The sequence below is a fragment of the Monodelphis domestica genome, chromosome 1 (genome assembly GCF_027887165.1).
Source record: "Monodelphis domestica isolate mMonDom1 chromosome 1, mMonDom1.pri, whole genome shotgun sequence".
NCBI lineage: Eukaryota > Metazoa > Chordata > Mammalia > Didelphimorphia > Didelphidae > Monodelphis > Monodelphis domestica.
In genome coordinates, this window is record NC_077227.1 from 476,579,048 (window position 1) to 476,597,605 (window position 18,558).

Sequence of the window (18,558 nt, forward strand, 5' to 3'; positions counted from 1 at the left end):
ACAAATCTATATTCTGTGAAGAGAACATGACTAAGAGAAGAGCAGGAAGCAATCTGACATTTATTTATTTGGGATCAACTCTAAGAAGTCATTTCCCCCTCAGATAATCCACTGGTCCAGGGTAATGGGGGTAATGTATAGGCTTTACTCTCAGAGATCATCACTGAGATTGGCCAGATGAGATGTCCCACAGAGTCTATCTTGGAACAGGGGGCCACTGGGAATATTTTCTGTCAACTACTTAGTGGTTAGGGTCCTGTGCCCATCCATGCTACCTCTGATTTACCTGCAGAAAAAAGCCGGCTTCTACAAAGCAAATCCTTCGAGGAGAGGACAGACCAGAACAAAGATGTGATTAGTGTCCTGCAGAACAATGTCCGACATTTCCATCAGGACTGGATAGTTGCCAGAAAAGTATGGAACTTAATCTAAGACCTCACTAAGGATCCAGTACTCTTAGTCCTTATATAGAAAGTAGCCACCTAGACTGGGAGACACACACACCTATCTACATTCTCCAGTGCTTTACCCTGAGGCACTTCCTCAGTTTCCTCAACTCCAGGTTTTTCTAGGCATTACACAATTCCTGGAAGGGAAAGGGAAAAAAGTATTTCTCCAGATACCTGCAGCCCCATCACCCAAAATTGTTGTGCCCCACCTCCCCCAGTGACTAAGTTAGCCCCACCTTTCTTGGAAGAAGTTTGGCCCTAGAGGGTGGGGGAGGTGAATGAGAGAAAGACAAAGACCTGAGTTCAAATCCTACTTTTGATACTTACTATCTTAGAAAAGTTATTTATTGGGGCACCTAAATATCAGTAGATTGAGTGCCAGGCCTATAGTCAGGAGGACCAGGGTTCAAATTTGGCCTCAGACAACTGACACTTTCTAGTTGGGTGTGACCCTAGGCAAGTCATTTAACCCTGTTTGCCTAGCCCTTCCCTTTCTGTCTTAGAGTTGATACTAAGACAGAAGGTAAAGGTTTAAAAGAAAAAGAAATGTCATTTATTCTCTTTATGTCTCCATTTCCTCAACTGTAAAGTGAGAGGGAAGAAGAGGTTGGACTAGATGATCTCTGAGATCCATTCTAGCCCTAGATTTATAATCTAGATCTGTGATCTAGGGCATCTCCAAAGAAGCTTTTCCAAACTGGGGACAATCTCAGTTGCAGAATAGACCAAATAGAGTGCAGTACAAGGAAACCATATGGAGAGAGAAATTGGTCATTACTTGGAGCAGAATTAAAAATCCCAGTTTTCCAAAGTTCCCTAATCAGGAGAATAGATAAACCAAGGAGACCCCCATACCTTATCCCAGCTCAGGATCTTGGGCAAGAGAATTGTGCTGGTTCCATGGCCTCATGGAACTTGAGAGTCACAGAAATTTAGAGTTGGAAGGAACCCTAGCAACAACTTATTCCAACCTCATATTACAGAGAGGCTTAGGTGTAATAGGAAAAACACCCCCTGCCCTGGAATTACTGGGTCCTTTGGGTCAGTCAAACAAAGCACATTTAGTAAGCACCCAGTATGTGCCTGCCAGGAATCATGCTAAACCTTGAGGATACAAAGAAAGGCAAAAGACAGTACCTGCCCTCAAGGAGTTTCCAATCTAATGGAGGAAGACAACATATACAAGATAAATGGGAAATAATTTATAGAGGGAAGGTACTAGAATTAAAGAGAACCAAGAAAGTCTTCCTGAAAAAGGTGGGATTTTAGTTAGGATTTGAAGGAAGCCAGTAAAGCTGGAAAGCAGAAATGAGGAGGGATATCATTCTGTGCCTGAGGGACAGACAGCCCATGAAAATGCCCTGAGATAGTGTTTTGTTGGAGGAACAACAAAAAGAGTGGTGTCACTGGATCAAAGAGCATATTGCAGGTAGGGAGTGAGAAAGGAGAAGACTTGGGAAGGTAGAGGATACGGCAGATTATCAAGGTCTTTGAATGCCAAATATAATTTTATACTGGATCCTGGAGATGATAGGGTGCTGTTTGAGTTTAGGGGAGGGGAAGGCATGGAGGAAGTGCATGGCCAGACCAGAGCATTAGGAAGATCATTTTTACATCTGAGTAGAGAATGGACTGGAAAGAGGAGGGACTTGGAATGGACACACTAATGCTGCAGTAGACAATTGCAGTGGTCCAGGCACAAGGAAATAAATGTATCTGAGTATTGGTAGAGTCAGAGAAGGGGGCTTATGTGAGAGATGTTACAAAGGTCAAATCAGGGGGTAGCTAGGTGGCTCAGTGGATTGAAAGTCAAGCCCAGAGATGGGAGGTCCTGGGTTCAGATTTGAATGCAGATACTTCCTAGCTGTGTTACTCTGGGCAAGTCATTTAACCCCCTTTTCTGCCTTGGAACAAATATATAGTATTGATTCCAAGACAGAAGGTAAGGGTTTATATAAAAAAATTTTTTTTAAACAAAGGTCAAATCAACAGGTCTTAGCAACAGATTGGATATGGCAGGGTGAGAATGAGGAATGGTGAATCAAACCTAAGTTTTGAACCTAGATAACATGAAGGGCAGGGGTATTTTTGATAGTAAAAAGGAAGTTAGGAAGAGGGGACTAACTGAAGGGAAAAAATGAGTTCAGTTTGGAACATGTTATGTTTAAGATATCTACAGGACATCCAGTTCATGAGATGCCCAATAGTCAAATCTGAAATGTGAGACTAGTGGTCAACTGAGAAGCTGGAGCTAGATAAGCAGATCTGAAAATCACCAACATAGAGATGATAATTGAATCCTTAGGAGCTGATGAGATATAAAATACAAGGGAACCTAGAGCACAGCCACTTGTACCCTCCTGATCTAAGATCTCTCAAACTGGATTATATGGAGGGTCATTAATTAAATATAACAAAAATAATAGTTCATGTTTATCTAGTGTTTTACGGTTTGCAAAATGTTTAATATGCATTTTCTCATAAAAACTCTTTGTGGTAGGTGTTATTGTTATCACCATTTGACAAATATGGAAACAGATTAATTGACTTGCAAAGGCTCATTCAGCTCTTGTCTCAGATAGAATGTGAGCCCAGGTCTTCCACATCTAATGTTCTATTCACTGTAACCTCAAAATCTGCCCAAAATGGCATCAAGGAAAGACAATTCTTCCTGCTTCATGAGGTAGGAGAGGCAGAGTTAAACAAGTTGGGAGAAGGATGTGGATCAGTAAGAAATTAGCTTGGGGTAGCAGAACTGGAACAGATACAGAGGAAACTTAGCAAGAAGAAGCAATCAATTTGAGGAGGAAGGGAAGAAACAAGTGGACTTTAAGTTAGAAGACCTTAGAGCCTTGATTATGACATTCAGTAGCTGAACAACTATGGGCAAATCACTTTATCCGAGCTTTAGTATCTTCATCAACCAATCAAGTATGTATGAAACATCTATTATGTGGCAGGCATTATGGAAGGCTCTGGAGATACAAGTATAAAGAAAAAAAAAACCCTTCTCACAATGAGCTTACATTCTAATAGGGAAGATAAATATGTATTAAAAAGCTGCTATATTTGCTTGAAGAGTAGAGTCACATGATCAGATCTGCACTTGAGCAAAATGACTTTAGCAGTATTGTGTTGGGTGAACTGGAGTGAGAAGAGTCTTAAATTAGGAAAACCAAATCCGAGCAATAGTCTGGTTGAGAAATGAATGAGAGACTGAGAGAAGGGTTTGGATGCAATAGATGCTGTGGAAGCAAGATTTGACAACTATGTGCAAATTTGGAGTAAGACTTAAGAGTCTAGGATGATACCCAGAATATAAACCAAGGAGTCCTAGCAGAATGATAGTGCCTTCCACAGAAATAGAGATTATAAAATGAGGTGATTATACTTAAAATACCTTCCTTATAGCAATGAAAAGGCTTTGTAAACTTTAAGGCACTATATAAATATGTGCAATTATTAATTTTGCTGGGTGGGGTTTGGACTGGGGCCTGAGGCTGGACCCTGGGGTGTCAAGGTATAAGGGGAGAGAAAGCTGTGATTTTGAAACAGACCAGCCAAATTTCCCCCAACCCTACAGTATGATGAATGGACCATTGCCCGGGCCTGCCGGAAGGACTTACCTTTGAAGTTGGCCACCAGCCGAAGTACTGTGGAGGTAACAACTAAGGGAGAAAGCATAACCCAGAATCATAGAGTGTAGAAAGGGTATCTCCTACACACCTCTCTCAAAGAATAGTTGAAGGGAACATTCTTTGGGGCTTAAGTGGAAAAATTTCAAGAGGGATCAATATCCACTGGGCTATGATCAGAACAGAGAGGCCCCCAAAGACAGCTTACCTCAATAGGGAGACTATAAATCACAGCATCCTTAGTTCTTGAAAAAAGCTCTGAAGTCTTGCCATTAGCTTTTGGAGCTCAGAATTGGGGGTGGCAGATGGTGTCATTGAAGCAAAACACCAAAAGGAAACCTTGAAAATAGGAGAAGCTATGCTCTACAGAGCTGAAACATCCAATCATTCCTATCCTATCACCCCATACCAGCCTCCATCCTTTTACTACCATGACTAGTCTTAGGCCCCATCCTGATTCTTCAACTTCTTCCCCAAGCTCCTCTTGTAGCCATTCCTTTGTGCTTCTCCTTTCTTGTGTATCATGGCCCTGGCCCAGCCCTCTTGCACCTCCACAGGTGGCTCGAGAAAAGCTGCGTAAGTATGTTTTTGACCGTGTGAATGTTCACAATGTGATGCTGCACCTGGTTCGGCAGCGAGGGGAGAGGCTGGAAAACATGCAATCAGAGCTAGAAAATCTGCTGAGCCAGCAGAACAGTACCAAAGAAGAGCTGCAACAGCTGCAGGTGAGATGGTAGCCCCTTAGGACCCAAGACTATGTTAGAGCTTCCCCTCATCCCTAGTCAAAAAAGAATTTGAATCCTGAGAGAAATAGGTCAAGATCCCAGCCTTGGGCCCCTCAGCATTAGTACTAAAAGAACCCTGCCCAGAGCTTGCCGTGCTCAAAGAACACCATATACCATACCCAAGGCAAACCTAACAAAGGGAGGGAAATAACCCCTATGTGGAGCCAGATTCCAGAGTGTGAGTACAAACCCAGTCCTGGAGATATCTATACAGGGCCAATGCTGGGATGAGGGAGGGAGGAGAGTCAGAAAAAGTGGGGTTGGGAAGGAGTTCCTCCCAACCCACCATTTGATACTTCCTATTTTAACAAATTATTCTCACTAAGTGATAAGCTCTGTTGTTTCTAGCTGCTGAAGAACTTCAAGTGCTGTCAGCGACCTCTAAATTCAGCACCTTCTAAATTTTAACACCCAGGGGCAAAGCCCTACCTGCCCTGCCCTAGTTATGGCTCTGGCCTTACCCCATTCAAGCATCTTCCTACCCCTGGGCACCCCCTTTGTGCTCCAGTAATTACTACTAGCTGTACACACAAACACACATACTGCTCTCAACTTCCTGGTCTTGCCCAGATCATCCGTCAGTTAGAGAACAATATTGAAAAGACAATGATCAAGATCAACACTAGCCAGAACCTCTATTCACTCTACGTTCGGCTGTTGGATTATCTGAAAAAAGTGAGTCCCATCCCTTCTGTTCCCACCTCCATGGCCCATCCATACTGCATTTTAAGTAGGTTAGTTTAGTCACAGGAAATATACTGGGGGGGATGGGGGAGGGGGATGGACTGATAGAAGTCCTCTATTCAAATCTCCACTACTTTGGGCCTCTCTGAGTGTTTCCTCATCTGTAAAAAACAAGGTTGGGCCAGACCATGTTTTAGGTACCTTCCAATATTTCATATTTGAGCCCACCTATGATTTTCCTGCTTTGGCCTCAACCACCCCCACCATAATCTAATGACCATTACTAGCTCCTGAAGGATGAACCAACACAAAGTGAAATATTATCTATAATATTATAGCATCCCACTGAAAGGATTCTCCTCCTCTACTGAAGGATCTCTAGCTCTGTTTTCCATGCTATCAACCAAAGACCAAAACAAAGAAATTGTCTCCATTTTTTTAAAGCATGTATATCCAGCAGTTACTTCTCTGACTTCTCTAGTGCGCCCTCCTTTTAAGCAATCAAAAAGCATTTATTAAGTACTCATAATGAACTAGGCATTGTGCTAAGCACTGTCTATATGTAAGTACATGTAAGTTACAGAGTAGTTGGGAAGCTACTTCTGAGAGGAAGGTACTAGCTGCTGGGAGGACCAGGAAAGACCTCCAGTAGAAGATGGGATTCACATATGATTCAGGTGCACAAGTCAATAAGCATTTATTAGGGACTTCTTACCCAATCAAATGTTCTTCTAGTAGGAGAGAATATCAGAATATCAAATGCATACAACAGTTCTGCCCTAAAATAAAGGGGAAGATTTTCCATTATTTGGTGAGTTGAGAATAGAAATGTTGACGTCTTCCATCCCAGGACTTGCCCTTGCAGTTTTAAAATATCATTTCAATGCTTCAAAGATCAGAATTTCATTCCTATGGGTCATCCCTCTCTCCCTGCACACTGTCAATCCCTCAAAGTCTTAGGAGATAGTCTTCTAACTTAATCGTGACTTTAAAAAATGCCTTCTGGGAATGAGACTATAGGAGTACTGATTTAGTACTGAAAGAGACGTTAGATATTATCAAGTTCAGCTTTCTCATTTGACAGATGAAACTGAGGCAAATAGAAGTTAAGTGACTTGCCTGGAGTCATACAGCTAGTAAATATCTGAAGAAGAATTCAAACTCAAGCTTTCCTGACAAGCCAGGCATGCTCCTTATTATACCACCTCTTTAGTCTGGTTATCCTAGCACATACACAGTCCACTGTTAACTCCATACTGGTGCCTCTCCAGTTAAGTAGAAATTGCCAAAGTAAAATTGCCTTCAGGATCCTACAGTCAACTCTGTCATGATAAAGTCTGTCTTGAAAGTCAGGACTGTTGGTGGCTCAGTGGATAGAGAGCCAGACATAGAAACAGGAGGTTGTGGGTTCAAATTTGGTTTCAGATACTTCCTGGCTATGTGACTGCAGGCAAGTCATTTAACCCCAATTGCCTAGTATTTACCACTCTTTTGCCTTGAAACCAATTCTTAGTATTGAGTCTAAGACAGAAGGTAAGGGCTTTAAAAAAAAAAGGGCCAAAACCATGATGGATATCAAAACAGAATGAAAATTGTTGAAACTGATATTGAGTAAAAAAATGGAAAAAACATCTGTTGAACAGAAAAGGGTTAGTAAAAATAGAAATACAAATAAAAGGTTAGTATACTACAAATAATGGTATAGCATTGGATAGTAATCATTATTCAATGACTAATATTGGGAAATTTGTTTTTTAACAGAGAAAAGTACATTTAGGTCCATGTACAACAAAAACCGCCAGATGGATTAATAAGCTAAATATAAAAATAAATCATAAACAAGATAGGAAAAAAATCAGAATGTCTTTATTCCAAATGTAGAGGAGATAAACCTCTAATTGTCAAAGAAATGAGAAAAATTAGTATAATTATATAATAGTAAGCAAATGAAAATGTTTTTAAAAGAAAAAATGAGAAAGTATTCACGAGTATATCAGCTAAAAGCATGCTTTTCATGGCTTGCAAGGAATTGGTGTAAGTTCATGAGAAGAAAACTGTGAGCCCCCAATAGATAAAAGACCAAAAACTGTAAACAGCCAATTGATAAAAGAAGCAACATAAAGAATTGGAAAACTGTTTGTGCTCACTTAACAGTTTGGGGCAGGGAAAGGGGACAGTCCTCAAACTTTATCAGAATATTGCCTCTTTTGGAAACTCTTATCTCTACTGATCTATAGAGGTTAACGACAACTTAAGGTCTTAAAGAGCTGAGTTTCTTTAATGCCTTGGGAAGTTAGTGACTTGCCCAGAGTCATATACCATTAAGTATGGGTCAGAGGCAAACCTTGAACAACCCAGACCTGCTTTCTTTTTCAACATATTTGAGAAATGAAGCCTTTGTCAGAGACACATACTATAAAATTTTTCCCCAGTTTTTTTTTTAAACCCTCACTTTCCGTCTTGTAATCAATACCGTGTATTAGTTCCAAGGCAGAAGAGTAGATAAGGGCTAGGCAATGGGGGTCAAGTGACTTGCCCAAGGTCATACAGCTAGGAATGGTCTGAGGCCAGATTTGAAGCCAGGATCTCCCATCCCTAAACCTGGCTCTCAATTCACTGAACCACCTTTTTGTTTTGGATCCACAGACTTTCTCAATCTCTTTTGCCAGATCATCATCCATTTTCCATCCTTCCTACCTTGCTTCTACCTGAAGGCAAGATCGTGGGCCCTCTTCTTTATACTCTTTCCCTTAAGTTACTCCTTTGAGATACTCACCATCTGCTATGGGTTCATAGGGTTATAAGATTTAAGGCTAGAAGGGATCTCAGAAGTCATAGTCCATTCTCCTCCTCCATTTTTACAGATGAGAAAACTGAGGCCAAAGAAAGTTAAATGAATGCCCCCAAAGTCACACGAATAATAAGGATTATGAAATGTGAACCTAGATCCAGTCCATTTTCCACTGAACCAATGTAAATTAACCCCCAAGATAGAGATAGAGCTACTAGGAATCTCTCTGCTGACCTCTAGTCTCATACTGACAACGACCTCTTTGGAGGAAAGATCTCTCAGCCTCTTAAACTCAATATATACACAACAAAACCATCATCTCTCTCTCCCAGATTTCCCTCTTTCTGTTATAGGCACCACTATTCTTCTAGTCACCAAGTTTTTGCAATTTCGGAGTCAATTTTCAATCCTGACACTTCTCCATCTTTCACTGCACTCCAGTCCAGCCAATCAATTATCAAGTAATCGATAGTGCTGTTTTGTTTTTGTTTTTGTTTTTTTAATGAAAAAGTACTCAGCTCCCAAAGCATATTTTGAAGAGACTACTTAAATAACACTGGTCTCACATCTGCCCTTCTGTATACAGACATCCACTATCCTAGTTCAAATCTTCATAAGCCCTTCTCTAGCAATAGTTTACTTCCAATCTCTCTCATAATGTTGCAAAAGATTCTTTCTCAGGCACAAGACTGATTATGTCACTTTCTTGCTCAAAAATCTACAGTGGTGGGGGCAGCTGAGTGGCTCAGGGGATTGGGAGACAGGCCTAGAGATGGAAGGTCCTGGGTTCAAATCTGGCCTCAGACCATTCCTAGCTGTGTGACCCTGGGCAAGTCACTTAACCCCCATTGCCTAGCTCTTACCACTCTTCTACCTTGGAACCAATACCTAGAACTGATTCTAAGACAGAAGATAAGGGTTTTTTTTTTTAAATCTACAGTAGTTCCCTAGTGCCTCTAGGATAAAATAAAGCATTTAAATCCTCTTTCAACATTCCCATACATTTCATATCACTTACCTACTAACTGTTCCCCAAACTCTATATTCCATTTCCCATTGCCATCCCTTTGTATAGACATCCTTTATATCCAGAATACACTTCCTCTCCCAAGTCCCTCAAGAGTCCTTGCCATAATTGTTCAGGATCCAGATTAAGTTCTGTTATTGTCAATCATGTCCTACTCTATATTACTCCAAATACTTTGTTCATGGGATTTTCTTAGCAAAGATACTAGAGTGGTTTGGCATTTTCTTCTCCAGTCTGTCCCCATTTTACAGATGAGGAACTGAGGCAAGCAGGGATTAAATGAATTCAGGATCACACAGCTAGTAAGTGTCTAAGCCTGGATTTAAATTCAGATCTTTCTGACTCCAGACTGGGCGTCCTATCCACTGTATCACCTAGCTGCCCTATTTCCTCCAATTGCTTTTGTTATAGTTTACCCTCTTCTCAAAATACTTTCCATTTATTTATAGGTTTATATATTGTATCCCGTTAGTTTAAATATACTCTTCTTTAAGGGTAGAGATTATTTCATTTGTCCTTTGAGAGTTGTAAAGGAGACAACACTACCATTGCTTTAAGAACAGGAGTTGCCTATTTGACTCCCCTATCATCATAATCTCCATTCCTGGGATTTCCCAAACCAAAACATTTTCCTAGTCACCTTTCCCCAGTATATGTTATCTCCTCCATTAGAGTACAAGCGCCATGAGGGCATTTTTGTATGTTTAGTAGAGTACCTAGTATGTAGTAAGTACTTTTATCTTTCATTCATTCACTGTTTTTGTAGTCCCAGCTCCTAGCACAATGAATTACAAAATAATATATACATCCTTAATAAATGTTTGTTGCTTAAAGAAACTCCCCATGTCTCTGTCACCAGGAGCTGACATACTACCCACCACAGCTAGATAAACTGCAGAACATGGTGTTGCTATTCCAGAAGGATCTTTCCAACATGTCTGAAATGACCCATGATGCCATGAAGATGACAGAAGTGGCCAAGGTCAGGAAACTGAAACTAGCACAGGGAAAAAGATGAGGCAGACCCAAGGACTGGCTCTAAGGCAAGCCTTCTCATTTTGGGACACATTCTCTAAACAATCTGGAAGATTCATTCTCCCTTCTCCTCACTTTCTACCTCAGGGGAACAAAGGAAATGTATAACCACTAGTCTCATATTCATGCCTTTCCTAACCACATCTCCCCAGATTCCTTCTCAACCCATGCCACACTCCTGGGTCATAGCCTCATCGTGGCTCCCCCAGCTTCCTTCTGCCTCCTCCCTGCCATTCCTTCCCAGGTGAACATGTCAGAAATGGAGACAGCCTTCGTTGCAGAACGTAAGACCAGGGAACAAAAGCTCACCCAGCAGAAGAAAATGATTGAAAAGATTCATTCCACTGGCAGCGAAAGGCACCGAAGGGTAAGGCCTTGGAGGTAGGGAGTAAGGGTTCAGTTGGGTACATATTTGGAAGGAAGATTTCCATGTTCCTGCCACATCAGAGAACAGAGTAAAGCTTAACATTCTCTCTGCCCCAAGTTCCTCCTCTAAAGAGATGATAATACATAACTGATACTCTTCTGCTTTTTCCCACCCCAAAAGGGCAGGCGAGATATGGAATTCTCCTCCACCTTGGTGACCCCAGAGCCACAAAAAGGTAAAAAATAAAAGATGAATAACTTCTGTGTGTCCTAGACTCTAGCCTGGTTTCCTAAGAAAGGGTTTCTCATAGAGTCCCAGCCTGAGATTACACTTTCAAGAATCCTGCAATCCCCAGGAGGCTAATTATTAGACTCAACTGAGTATGTGGACTCTCTAGGCAATCCTTCCATTTCTTTTTGTTTGTTAGTTTTTTTTTTTAATTTAAAATATTTTCCATGGTTACATGATTCATGATTTTTCTCATCCCTCTTCCCTCTCCCCTCCCAGAGCTGACAAGTAATTCCACTGGGTTATATATGTATCATTGTTCAATACTTATGTCCATGTTATTCATATTTGCAGTAGAGTGATCTTTTCATGCCAAAACCTTAATCATATCCCCATTGAATTATGCGATGGATCATATTTTTCCCTTCATTTTTGTTCCTACAGTTCTTTCTCTGGATGTGGATAACATTCTTTCTCCTAAGTTCCTCTGGATTGTCCTGGATCATTGCATTGCTGCTAGTAGAAAAGTCCATTACATTCGATTGTGCCACAGTGTATCAGTCTCTGTGTACAATGTTCTCCTGGTTCTGCTTCTTTTGCTCTGCATCAGTTCTAGGAGGTCTTTCCAGTTCACATGGAATTCCTCCAGTTCCTTTCAGTTTAATAGTATTCCATCACCATCAGATACCACAATTTATTCATCCATTCCCCAGTCGATGGACACTCCCTCATTTTCCAATTTTTTGCCACCACAAAGAGCGCAGCTATAAATATTTTTGTACAAGTCTTTTCTCCTATTATCTCCTTGGGGTATAAACCCAGCAGTGGTATGGCTGGATCAAAGGGCAGGCCATCTTTTAAAGCCCTTTGGGCATAGTTCCAAATAGCCTTCCAGAATGGTTGGACCAATTCACAACTACACCAGTAGTGTATTAGTGTCCCAATTTTGCCACATCCTCTCCAACATTTATCACTTTCCTTTGCTGCCATATTGGTCAGTCTTCTAAGTATAAGGTGGCACCTCAGAGTTGTTTTTATTTACATTTCTCTAATCAGGAGAATCTCTCAATGTCTTAACTAACTCACAGGGCATGGTCGTAGGGTAGGAGCCCAAAGGGGACAGGGGCTCATAGAATAATAGGAATGCCTGCTCCCCAGGCCCCACTCTTAGATGGCCTGTCCATATCAGATATTATGGGTGGTATGCTTTGACAAAGCTTAAAACCCATATAAATGTGAGCTATTACTAGTATTACTGTGGACCAAATCATATGCTCTAGTTTTGCATGTTCTATCCACCCTGGAAGTTCAGAAACTTGTCATGTAGACACACACATATACATGCTATGCATATATATATATGTATATACATAAATACACAAGTACATGTGTTTGGGTATTTTTGTATATATAATACAGAATCTAGGCAAGCTTTCACTGCTTCCTAATATGGTATTGGTGCTAATGGTTCACTAAGAAAGGATTCTGGGTCCTAGAACAGAATACAACTAGTCACCTCATGAACTCTCACACCAAATGCCATAATAATAGGAATACTTGTATATATGTTTAAGGCTTGCAAAGAACTATACATATATCATCTCATTTGATCTTCACAACAGCTGTGACATAGATGCTATTATTATCCCCATTTTACAAATGAGGACACAGAAGTTAAAACAGGTTGTGATTTGCCCTAGTAAGTGTCAGAGGAAGCATTAGAAGCCTTCCTAACACCAAGTCCAACACTTGATTCATTCCATGCCCTAGCTGCCTTCACAAAACTTGGTATTGCAGACTCTATCCTTAACTCCTAGTGGTTCTCCTCTGACTCACCTAATTCATTTTCGATACTTTCTCTATCTTGCATTCTTTCATTCCCATCAAATTGACCACTGTCTTCTCTGATCCCTCTCACCAACACCACTATTCTGTGAACTGACTCAATTATTCTAACCACAAAGGTTAGAAAATCTTTCTTCCTTCATACCCAGGAATTTGTTTCTTCTATCATCAGAATTAAGGGTGTGCTTTCTTTTTTTTTCTTTTAAGATTCTTTATTATCTTTGTACATGTAAATGTTTGATATTATTTTTAAAAAGTTGTAATAAGGAGCAGCTGGGTGGCTCAGTGGACTGATAGCCAGGACTAGAGGTCCTAGACACTTCCTAAACTGTGTGTGACCCTGGACAAGTCACTTAACCCCCACAGCCTCTCCACCTTGGAACCAATACATAGTATTGATTCTAAGATGGAGGGTAAGGGTTTTAAAAAAAAGTTATAATAGTGTACTCCTTTTATTTCATATGAATTTTTTGTTTTGCTTTGTAGAAGAGCAATTTTAATGGTGCAGGGAATTTGGGGGTGAGAAAATTCCTTCTACCAGTGCATATTGGCAACTTTTTTAATTATTTATTTATTTTTGAAGATTTTTCCATGGTTACATGACTCATATTCTCTCCCTCCCTGCTCTAGGAACTAACAAGCAACTCCACTGCATTATGCATGTATTATCACTTCATTACCTTTTTCTATATTATTCATTTTTTGTAATAGAGTAATCTTTTAAAACCAAAACCCTAAATCATATGCCCATATAAACAGGTCACATTCACAGTTATGATTACTAAGTGTGTATCACCATCTTATTTTCCCCTACAATATTCCCTTTCATTCCATTCCTCCTCACTGGTGCTTTGCTCTTTATTACCCCCTCACCCCCTCCCTCCACTTACCTCCCCTTCCCTTGTCTTGTTCCCCTTCTACTTCGCTGTAGGGTGAGATAGAATTCTATACCCCAATGAGTATATTTGTTTTTCCCTCTCTGAGCCAGTTATGATGAGAGTAAAGTTTAAGCATTGCTCATCACCAACCTCATCCTCCCCTCCCTGAAATAATTTTTATTTGCCCCATTCCATCTCTCCCTTTCCTTTTCTTTCAGTGCTATCCTCTTTTTCACCCTTTGATTTTTTTTACATATCATATCATAATCAATTTACTTCCCCACCGTCTTTCTAAGTATATTCCTTGTATCTGCTCTATAATAATAATAATGTTTAAGAATTACATATATCCTCTTTCCATGTAGAAAAACAAACATTTTGACTTTAATGAATCCCTTAAATTTTCTCATTCTTATTTACCTTTTTAAGCTTCTCTTGGGTCTCATGTTTGGACTTTAGATTTTTTTGTTTAGATCTGGCTTATTCCTCAGGAATTCTTAGAAATCTTATTGAAGTCCATTTTTCCCCCAGAAAGAATATACTCAGTTTTGCTGGATAGGTGACTCCAGGTTGTAAACCTAGATCTTTTGCCTTCCTTCAAACCTTTAATGTGGAAGCTGCTAAATCCTGTGTGATCCTGATTATAGCTCCATGGTATTTGAATTGTTTCTTTCTGGTTGCTTATAGTCCATTCTCCTTGGCTTAAGGAATCTTGAATTTAGCTATTATATAATTCCTGGAAGTTGTCACTTGAGAATTTCTTTCTGGAGGTGAACTGTGAATTCTTTCAATTTCTATTTTATTTTCTTGTTCAAGAATATCTGGGCAGTTTACTTTGATAATTTCTTGTACTATGATGGCCAAAAATTTTTGGCACTGAGGGCCCCAATGTCATGGCTTATGCAAGGTATGACTTCAAACTAGGAGGATAAGTCTCTTGAGTCTCCAAATACACAAATTTGAATAGAACTCTAAATTACCAGAGACTTAATGTTAACACAGCTTTATTATAAAGAAAGGTGTTTCTTGTAAACAACCTATAGTAGGATTCTGGTTTTTAATCCATTTTGCTATTTCCATTTAATGGGTGAGTTCATCCCATTCACATTTTAGCATTATGATTACTGTGTATTGCCCTCCATAGTATTATCCCCTTTAGTTCCTACTATATTCCCTTTCACTCTGTTCCTCCTCACCAGTATTTTGCTTTTTTGTCACTTTCCCTGTTCCCTCTCCCTTCAATTACCACCACCACCACCACCACCACAGCTTCCCTTGTCTTGTTCCCCTTCTACTTCTCTGTAGGGTGATAGAATTCTATACTCCACTGAGCATACTCGTTTTTCCAACTCTCTGAGTCAGCTACAACAAGAGTAAAATTTAAGCATTGCCCATCAACACCCTTATCCTCTCCTCTGTATTAATTTTTCTTGCCTCTTTATGTTTTGTAATTTACCCCATTCTATCTCTCCCTTCCCTTGCCCCAGGAGGGGGAGGGAAGAGGAGGTGGATAATCATGAATCATGGAACCATGGAACCATGGAGAAATATTCTAAAGGAAAAAAAAAGAAAAAATAAAGTTGAAGACGTAGAATTTATCAGCTTCTCTTAAAAAAATTTAAAAAATGAGGATGACCCCACAAACAACTCCTCACACCTCCATTCCCAACCCCTCTCCAGCTCCACTCCAGTGGTTCTTTCCTGATTCTTAACTAGCAATATCAAGGGAATAGATTTTTAGGATCCAGGAATTTTGAATTCATGTTTGAATTGTCTTATCTTCAAGAAACTCATTTTTTCCCATCTGTAAAATGAGGGTGCTAGATCATATAATCCCTTAAGTTCTCTTCCAACTAGACAGTTCCATACCCAGATAGTTATAGAAACATGGTGGGCAGGCAGTTTGGAGGAGATTTAATACCTGCCCTGCCTTCTCTCTCTATCCCTATATGATGACTTTATTCTGCCCCTTCTAGGAAGAATGCAAGAAGTATCCCAGGCTGATATTGAGTACCAGGCAGATGTGACCTATATAGTGGACAGTGTCAAAAATGCTGTACAGTGTTCTCATCTCTGGGTAAGAACTACTTCTATTCTTTCCTTGGGGCCTGAGGTAGCCTAGAGTCAGGGAAGAGATAATCATAACTGCATATAGACCATCCTGAGGATGGAAAAGCTCTGTGGGCTAGCTGGAGTAAGGACAGAAAGCAGATCACCAGGTATCCTCAATTCCAACCCCTACCAATAGGTAACCAATAGGTCAATAGGTAACTTTCACTGGCCTAGAACTATGATGGCAAACCTATGGCATGGGTGTCAAAGATGACATGCACAGCACTCTCTATGGGCATGTGTGCCTCCCTTTCCCCCCTACCCTCCCCACCAGAGTTTATTACTAAATAGGCAGAAGAACTTGGGTGGAGCTGCTTCCCTCCCCCTCTCTACTGTGCCTGATGACATTTTTTTCATTTCACCCTCCTCTCTGCCCAGCAGCCCAATGGGAGCACTTTCTCCCTCCCCTGTGTGGGTCAGTGGGGTCAATTTAATTTTTTTAATTGTATTTAATTAACTAATTTAGAATATTTTCCCATGGTTACAAGATTCATGTTCTTTCCCTCCCCTCCCTTCACTCCCCTCCTGTAGCCAACAATCAATTCCACTGCATTTTGCATGTGTCATTGATCAAGACCTATTTCCATATTATTGATATTTTTACTAGGGTGATCATTTAGTGTCTACATCCCCAGTCATATCCCCATTGAACCATGCGATCAAGCAGTTGTTTTTCTTCTGTGTTTCTACTCCCACAGTTCTTCCTCTAAATGTGGATAGGGTTCTTTCTCATGAGTCCCTCAGAATTGTCCAGATCCAGAATTGGGATCATTGCATTGCTGCTAGTAGAGATGTCCATTACATTCAATTGTGCCACAGTGTATCCATCTCTGTGTACAATATTCTCCTGGTTCTACTCCTTTTGCTCTGCATCACTTAGTGGGGCCAATTTCAAATAGAAAAGGGGCCAGGATTCTTGCAGATTGCAAATTACCTTAGAAAACCACATATTGACATTATTTGAGGCAGCTAGGTTGCACAATGGATAGAGCAAGGGCCTAAAGTCAGAAAGACCTGACTTCAAATCCAGTCTTAGACACTTACTTGCTGTGTGACTAAGAAAGTCACTAAGCCTGTTTGTCTCAGTTTCCTCATCTGTAAAATGAGCTGAAGAAGGAAATGGCAAACTACTTCAGTATCTTTGCCCAAAAAACCCTAAGAGGGGTGATAAAGACAACAATGTTTTCATGTTTTTTATTTAGTAACTACTTCCTAATTACATTTTAATTTGATTTCAGGCAGCACTGAGAGGTTATGGCCTACAGGCCAGGTGCTTGATATCTCTGGTGAAGTGTCAGTTTCCTCTTAGTGAGAAAAATGACCACTCTTCTTCCACTTAAGAATCTCAAGACTTGCTGAGTCAATGAGAGGTTATGTGACTTGTCCAGGGGTTACACTTCCAGTAAATGTCAGAGGAAGACCTAAAAACTCAAATTTTCCAACTCTCATTCTATACATAGACTAAATTCAATCTGGCTGCCACTTAATCAGCACCACTTGATGAATACTTATGTGTCCAAATTCCATTATTGGTTACCTGGGAGAATGTGGAGTTTGAGGAAGGAGCTACATCCCAGCAATCTCCAAGGAAGGGGCTGTGCTGAGTTCTATGTGTGCTCCTTCCTGGTATGGTAGCCTGTATGGTTGTCTCTTCCCTCACCTATACAGAGCTAAGTCTCCATTCTTTTCTCTTTGCATGCCAAACAGGATATCGCAGGCAGGTTCCTGGCCCAGAAAAACACACAGGAAAACCTGTTGCAGCAGACCAAGGAGTATGAACAAAAACGGAAGGAGCTCGAGGCCCTCCTGCAGAAGCTGGACCTGGAACGGGCACTGCTCAAGTTTCATCAGAACCCAAATGTCAATAGGTACAGGAGGGGATAGCCCCAGTGACCCTCAGGCCCCTAAACCTGGTTCCAGTCTAGGAGTGAGTTCTCACAGTTCTAGAATGCCCCTAGAAGCTTTTACTGTATCCATGGGAAGCATGAAAAGGACTGTAGCCTGAGTACAAGTTCCAGGTCAAGTCTATAAATATTTGCTAAGCACCTACTATGTGCCAGGCACTAGGGATAAGCACAAAACAGCCTCTGCTCTCAAGAAATTCAACATAGAAACAACTATATACAAGATGTATTCAAAACAAATTGGAGTTATCCAATAGAGGAAAAGAATTAACATTAAGAGTAATCAAAAGATAGGTCTTCCTGAGATGTGAAGACAGAAGGCAGGGAGGAGAAAGAGCATTCCAGACCTGGGGGAGAGCCAGTGAAAATGCCTAGAGATAGGAAATGGAGTCTTCTATGCAAAGAAATGAAAGTAGACCAGAGTCACTGGATCTCAGAATATACAGCGTGGAGTCAGGTGTGAGAAGATTGGAAAAGTAGGAAAGAACCAGCTTATAAAACCTTTAAATATCAGACAGGATTTCATATTTGATCCTGTAGATGAAAGGAAGCTAATAGAATTTGCTGACATGATCATACCTGCACTTGGGGAAGATCACTTTAACAGCTTAGTGAAGGATGAACTGGAGCAGAGAGAGATTTGAGAAAGTGAGACCAACCAGGAGACTATTGCAGTAGCCTAGGAGAGAAGGCTTTCACCAGGCTGGTGGCAGCATTAGAAGAAAGATAGGGGTATGATCCAAAGGTAGAACCAACAGGACTTGGCAACTGATGGGATATTTGGGGCAGGAGAGAGTGAGGAGTAAAGGATGACACCT

The 18,558-nt window shown here is 40.6% G+C and overlaps 1 protein-coding gene across 8 annotated transcripts in view; it reads left to right on the forward strand.

Annotated features, from left to right (window-relative positions):
* Window positions 1–18,558, forward strand: part of CCDC183 (coiled-coil domain containing 183) — a 36,052-nt gene that overhangs the window by 731 nt on the left and 16,763 nt on the right. For all 8 annotated transcript variants that reach the window (XR_008915375.1, XR_008915378.1, XR_008915377.1 and 5 more), the window contains exons 2-10: window positions 293–414; window positions 4,033–4,110; window positions 4,642–4,809; window positions 5,440–5,544; window positions 10,231–10,353; window positions 10,651–10,773; window positions 10,954–11,008; window positions 15,701–15,801; window positions 17,544–17,704. Coding sequence is in view for 2 of the 8 variants with exons in the window: in XM_007475377.3 (XP_007475439.1) it covers window positions 293–414; window positions 4,033–4,110; window positions 4,642–4,809; window positions 5,440–5,544; window positions 10,231–10,353; window positions 10,651–10,773; window positions 10,954–11,008; window positions 15,701–15,801; window positions 17,544–17,704 (1,036 nt within the window). In the remaining 6 variants the exon portion in view is untranslated. The remainder of the gene's footprint in view (window positions 1–292; window positions 415–4,032; window positions 4,111–4,641; window positions 4,810–5,439; window positions 5,545–10,230; window positions 10,354–10,650; window positions 10,774–10,953; window positions 11,009–15,700; window positions 15,802–17,543; window positions 17,705–18,558) is intronic.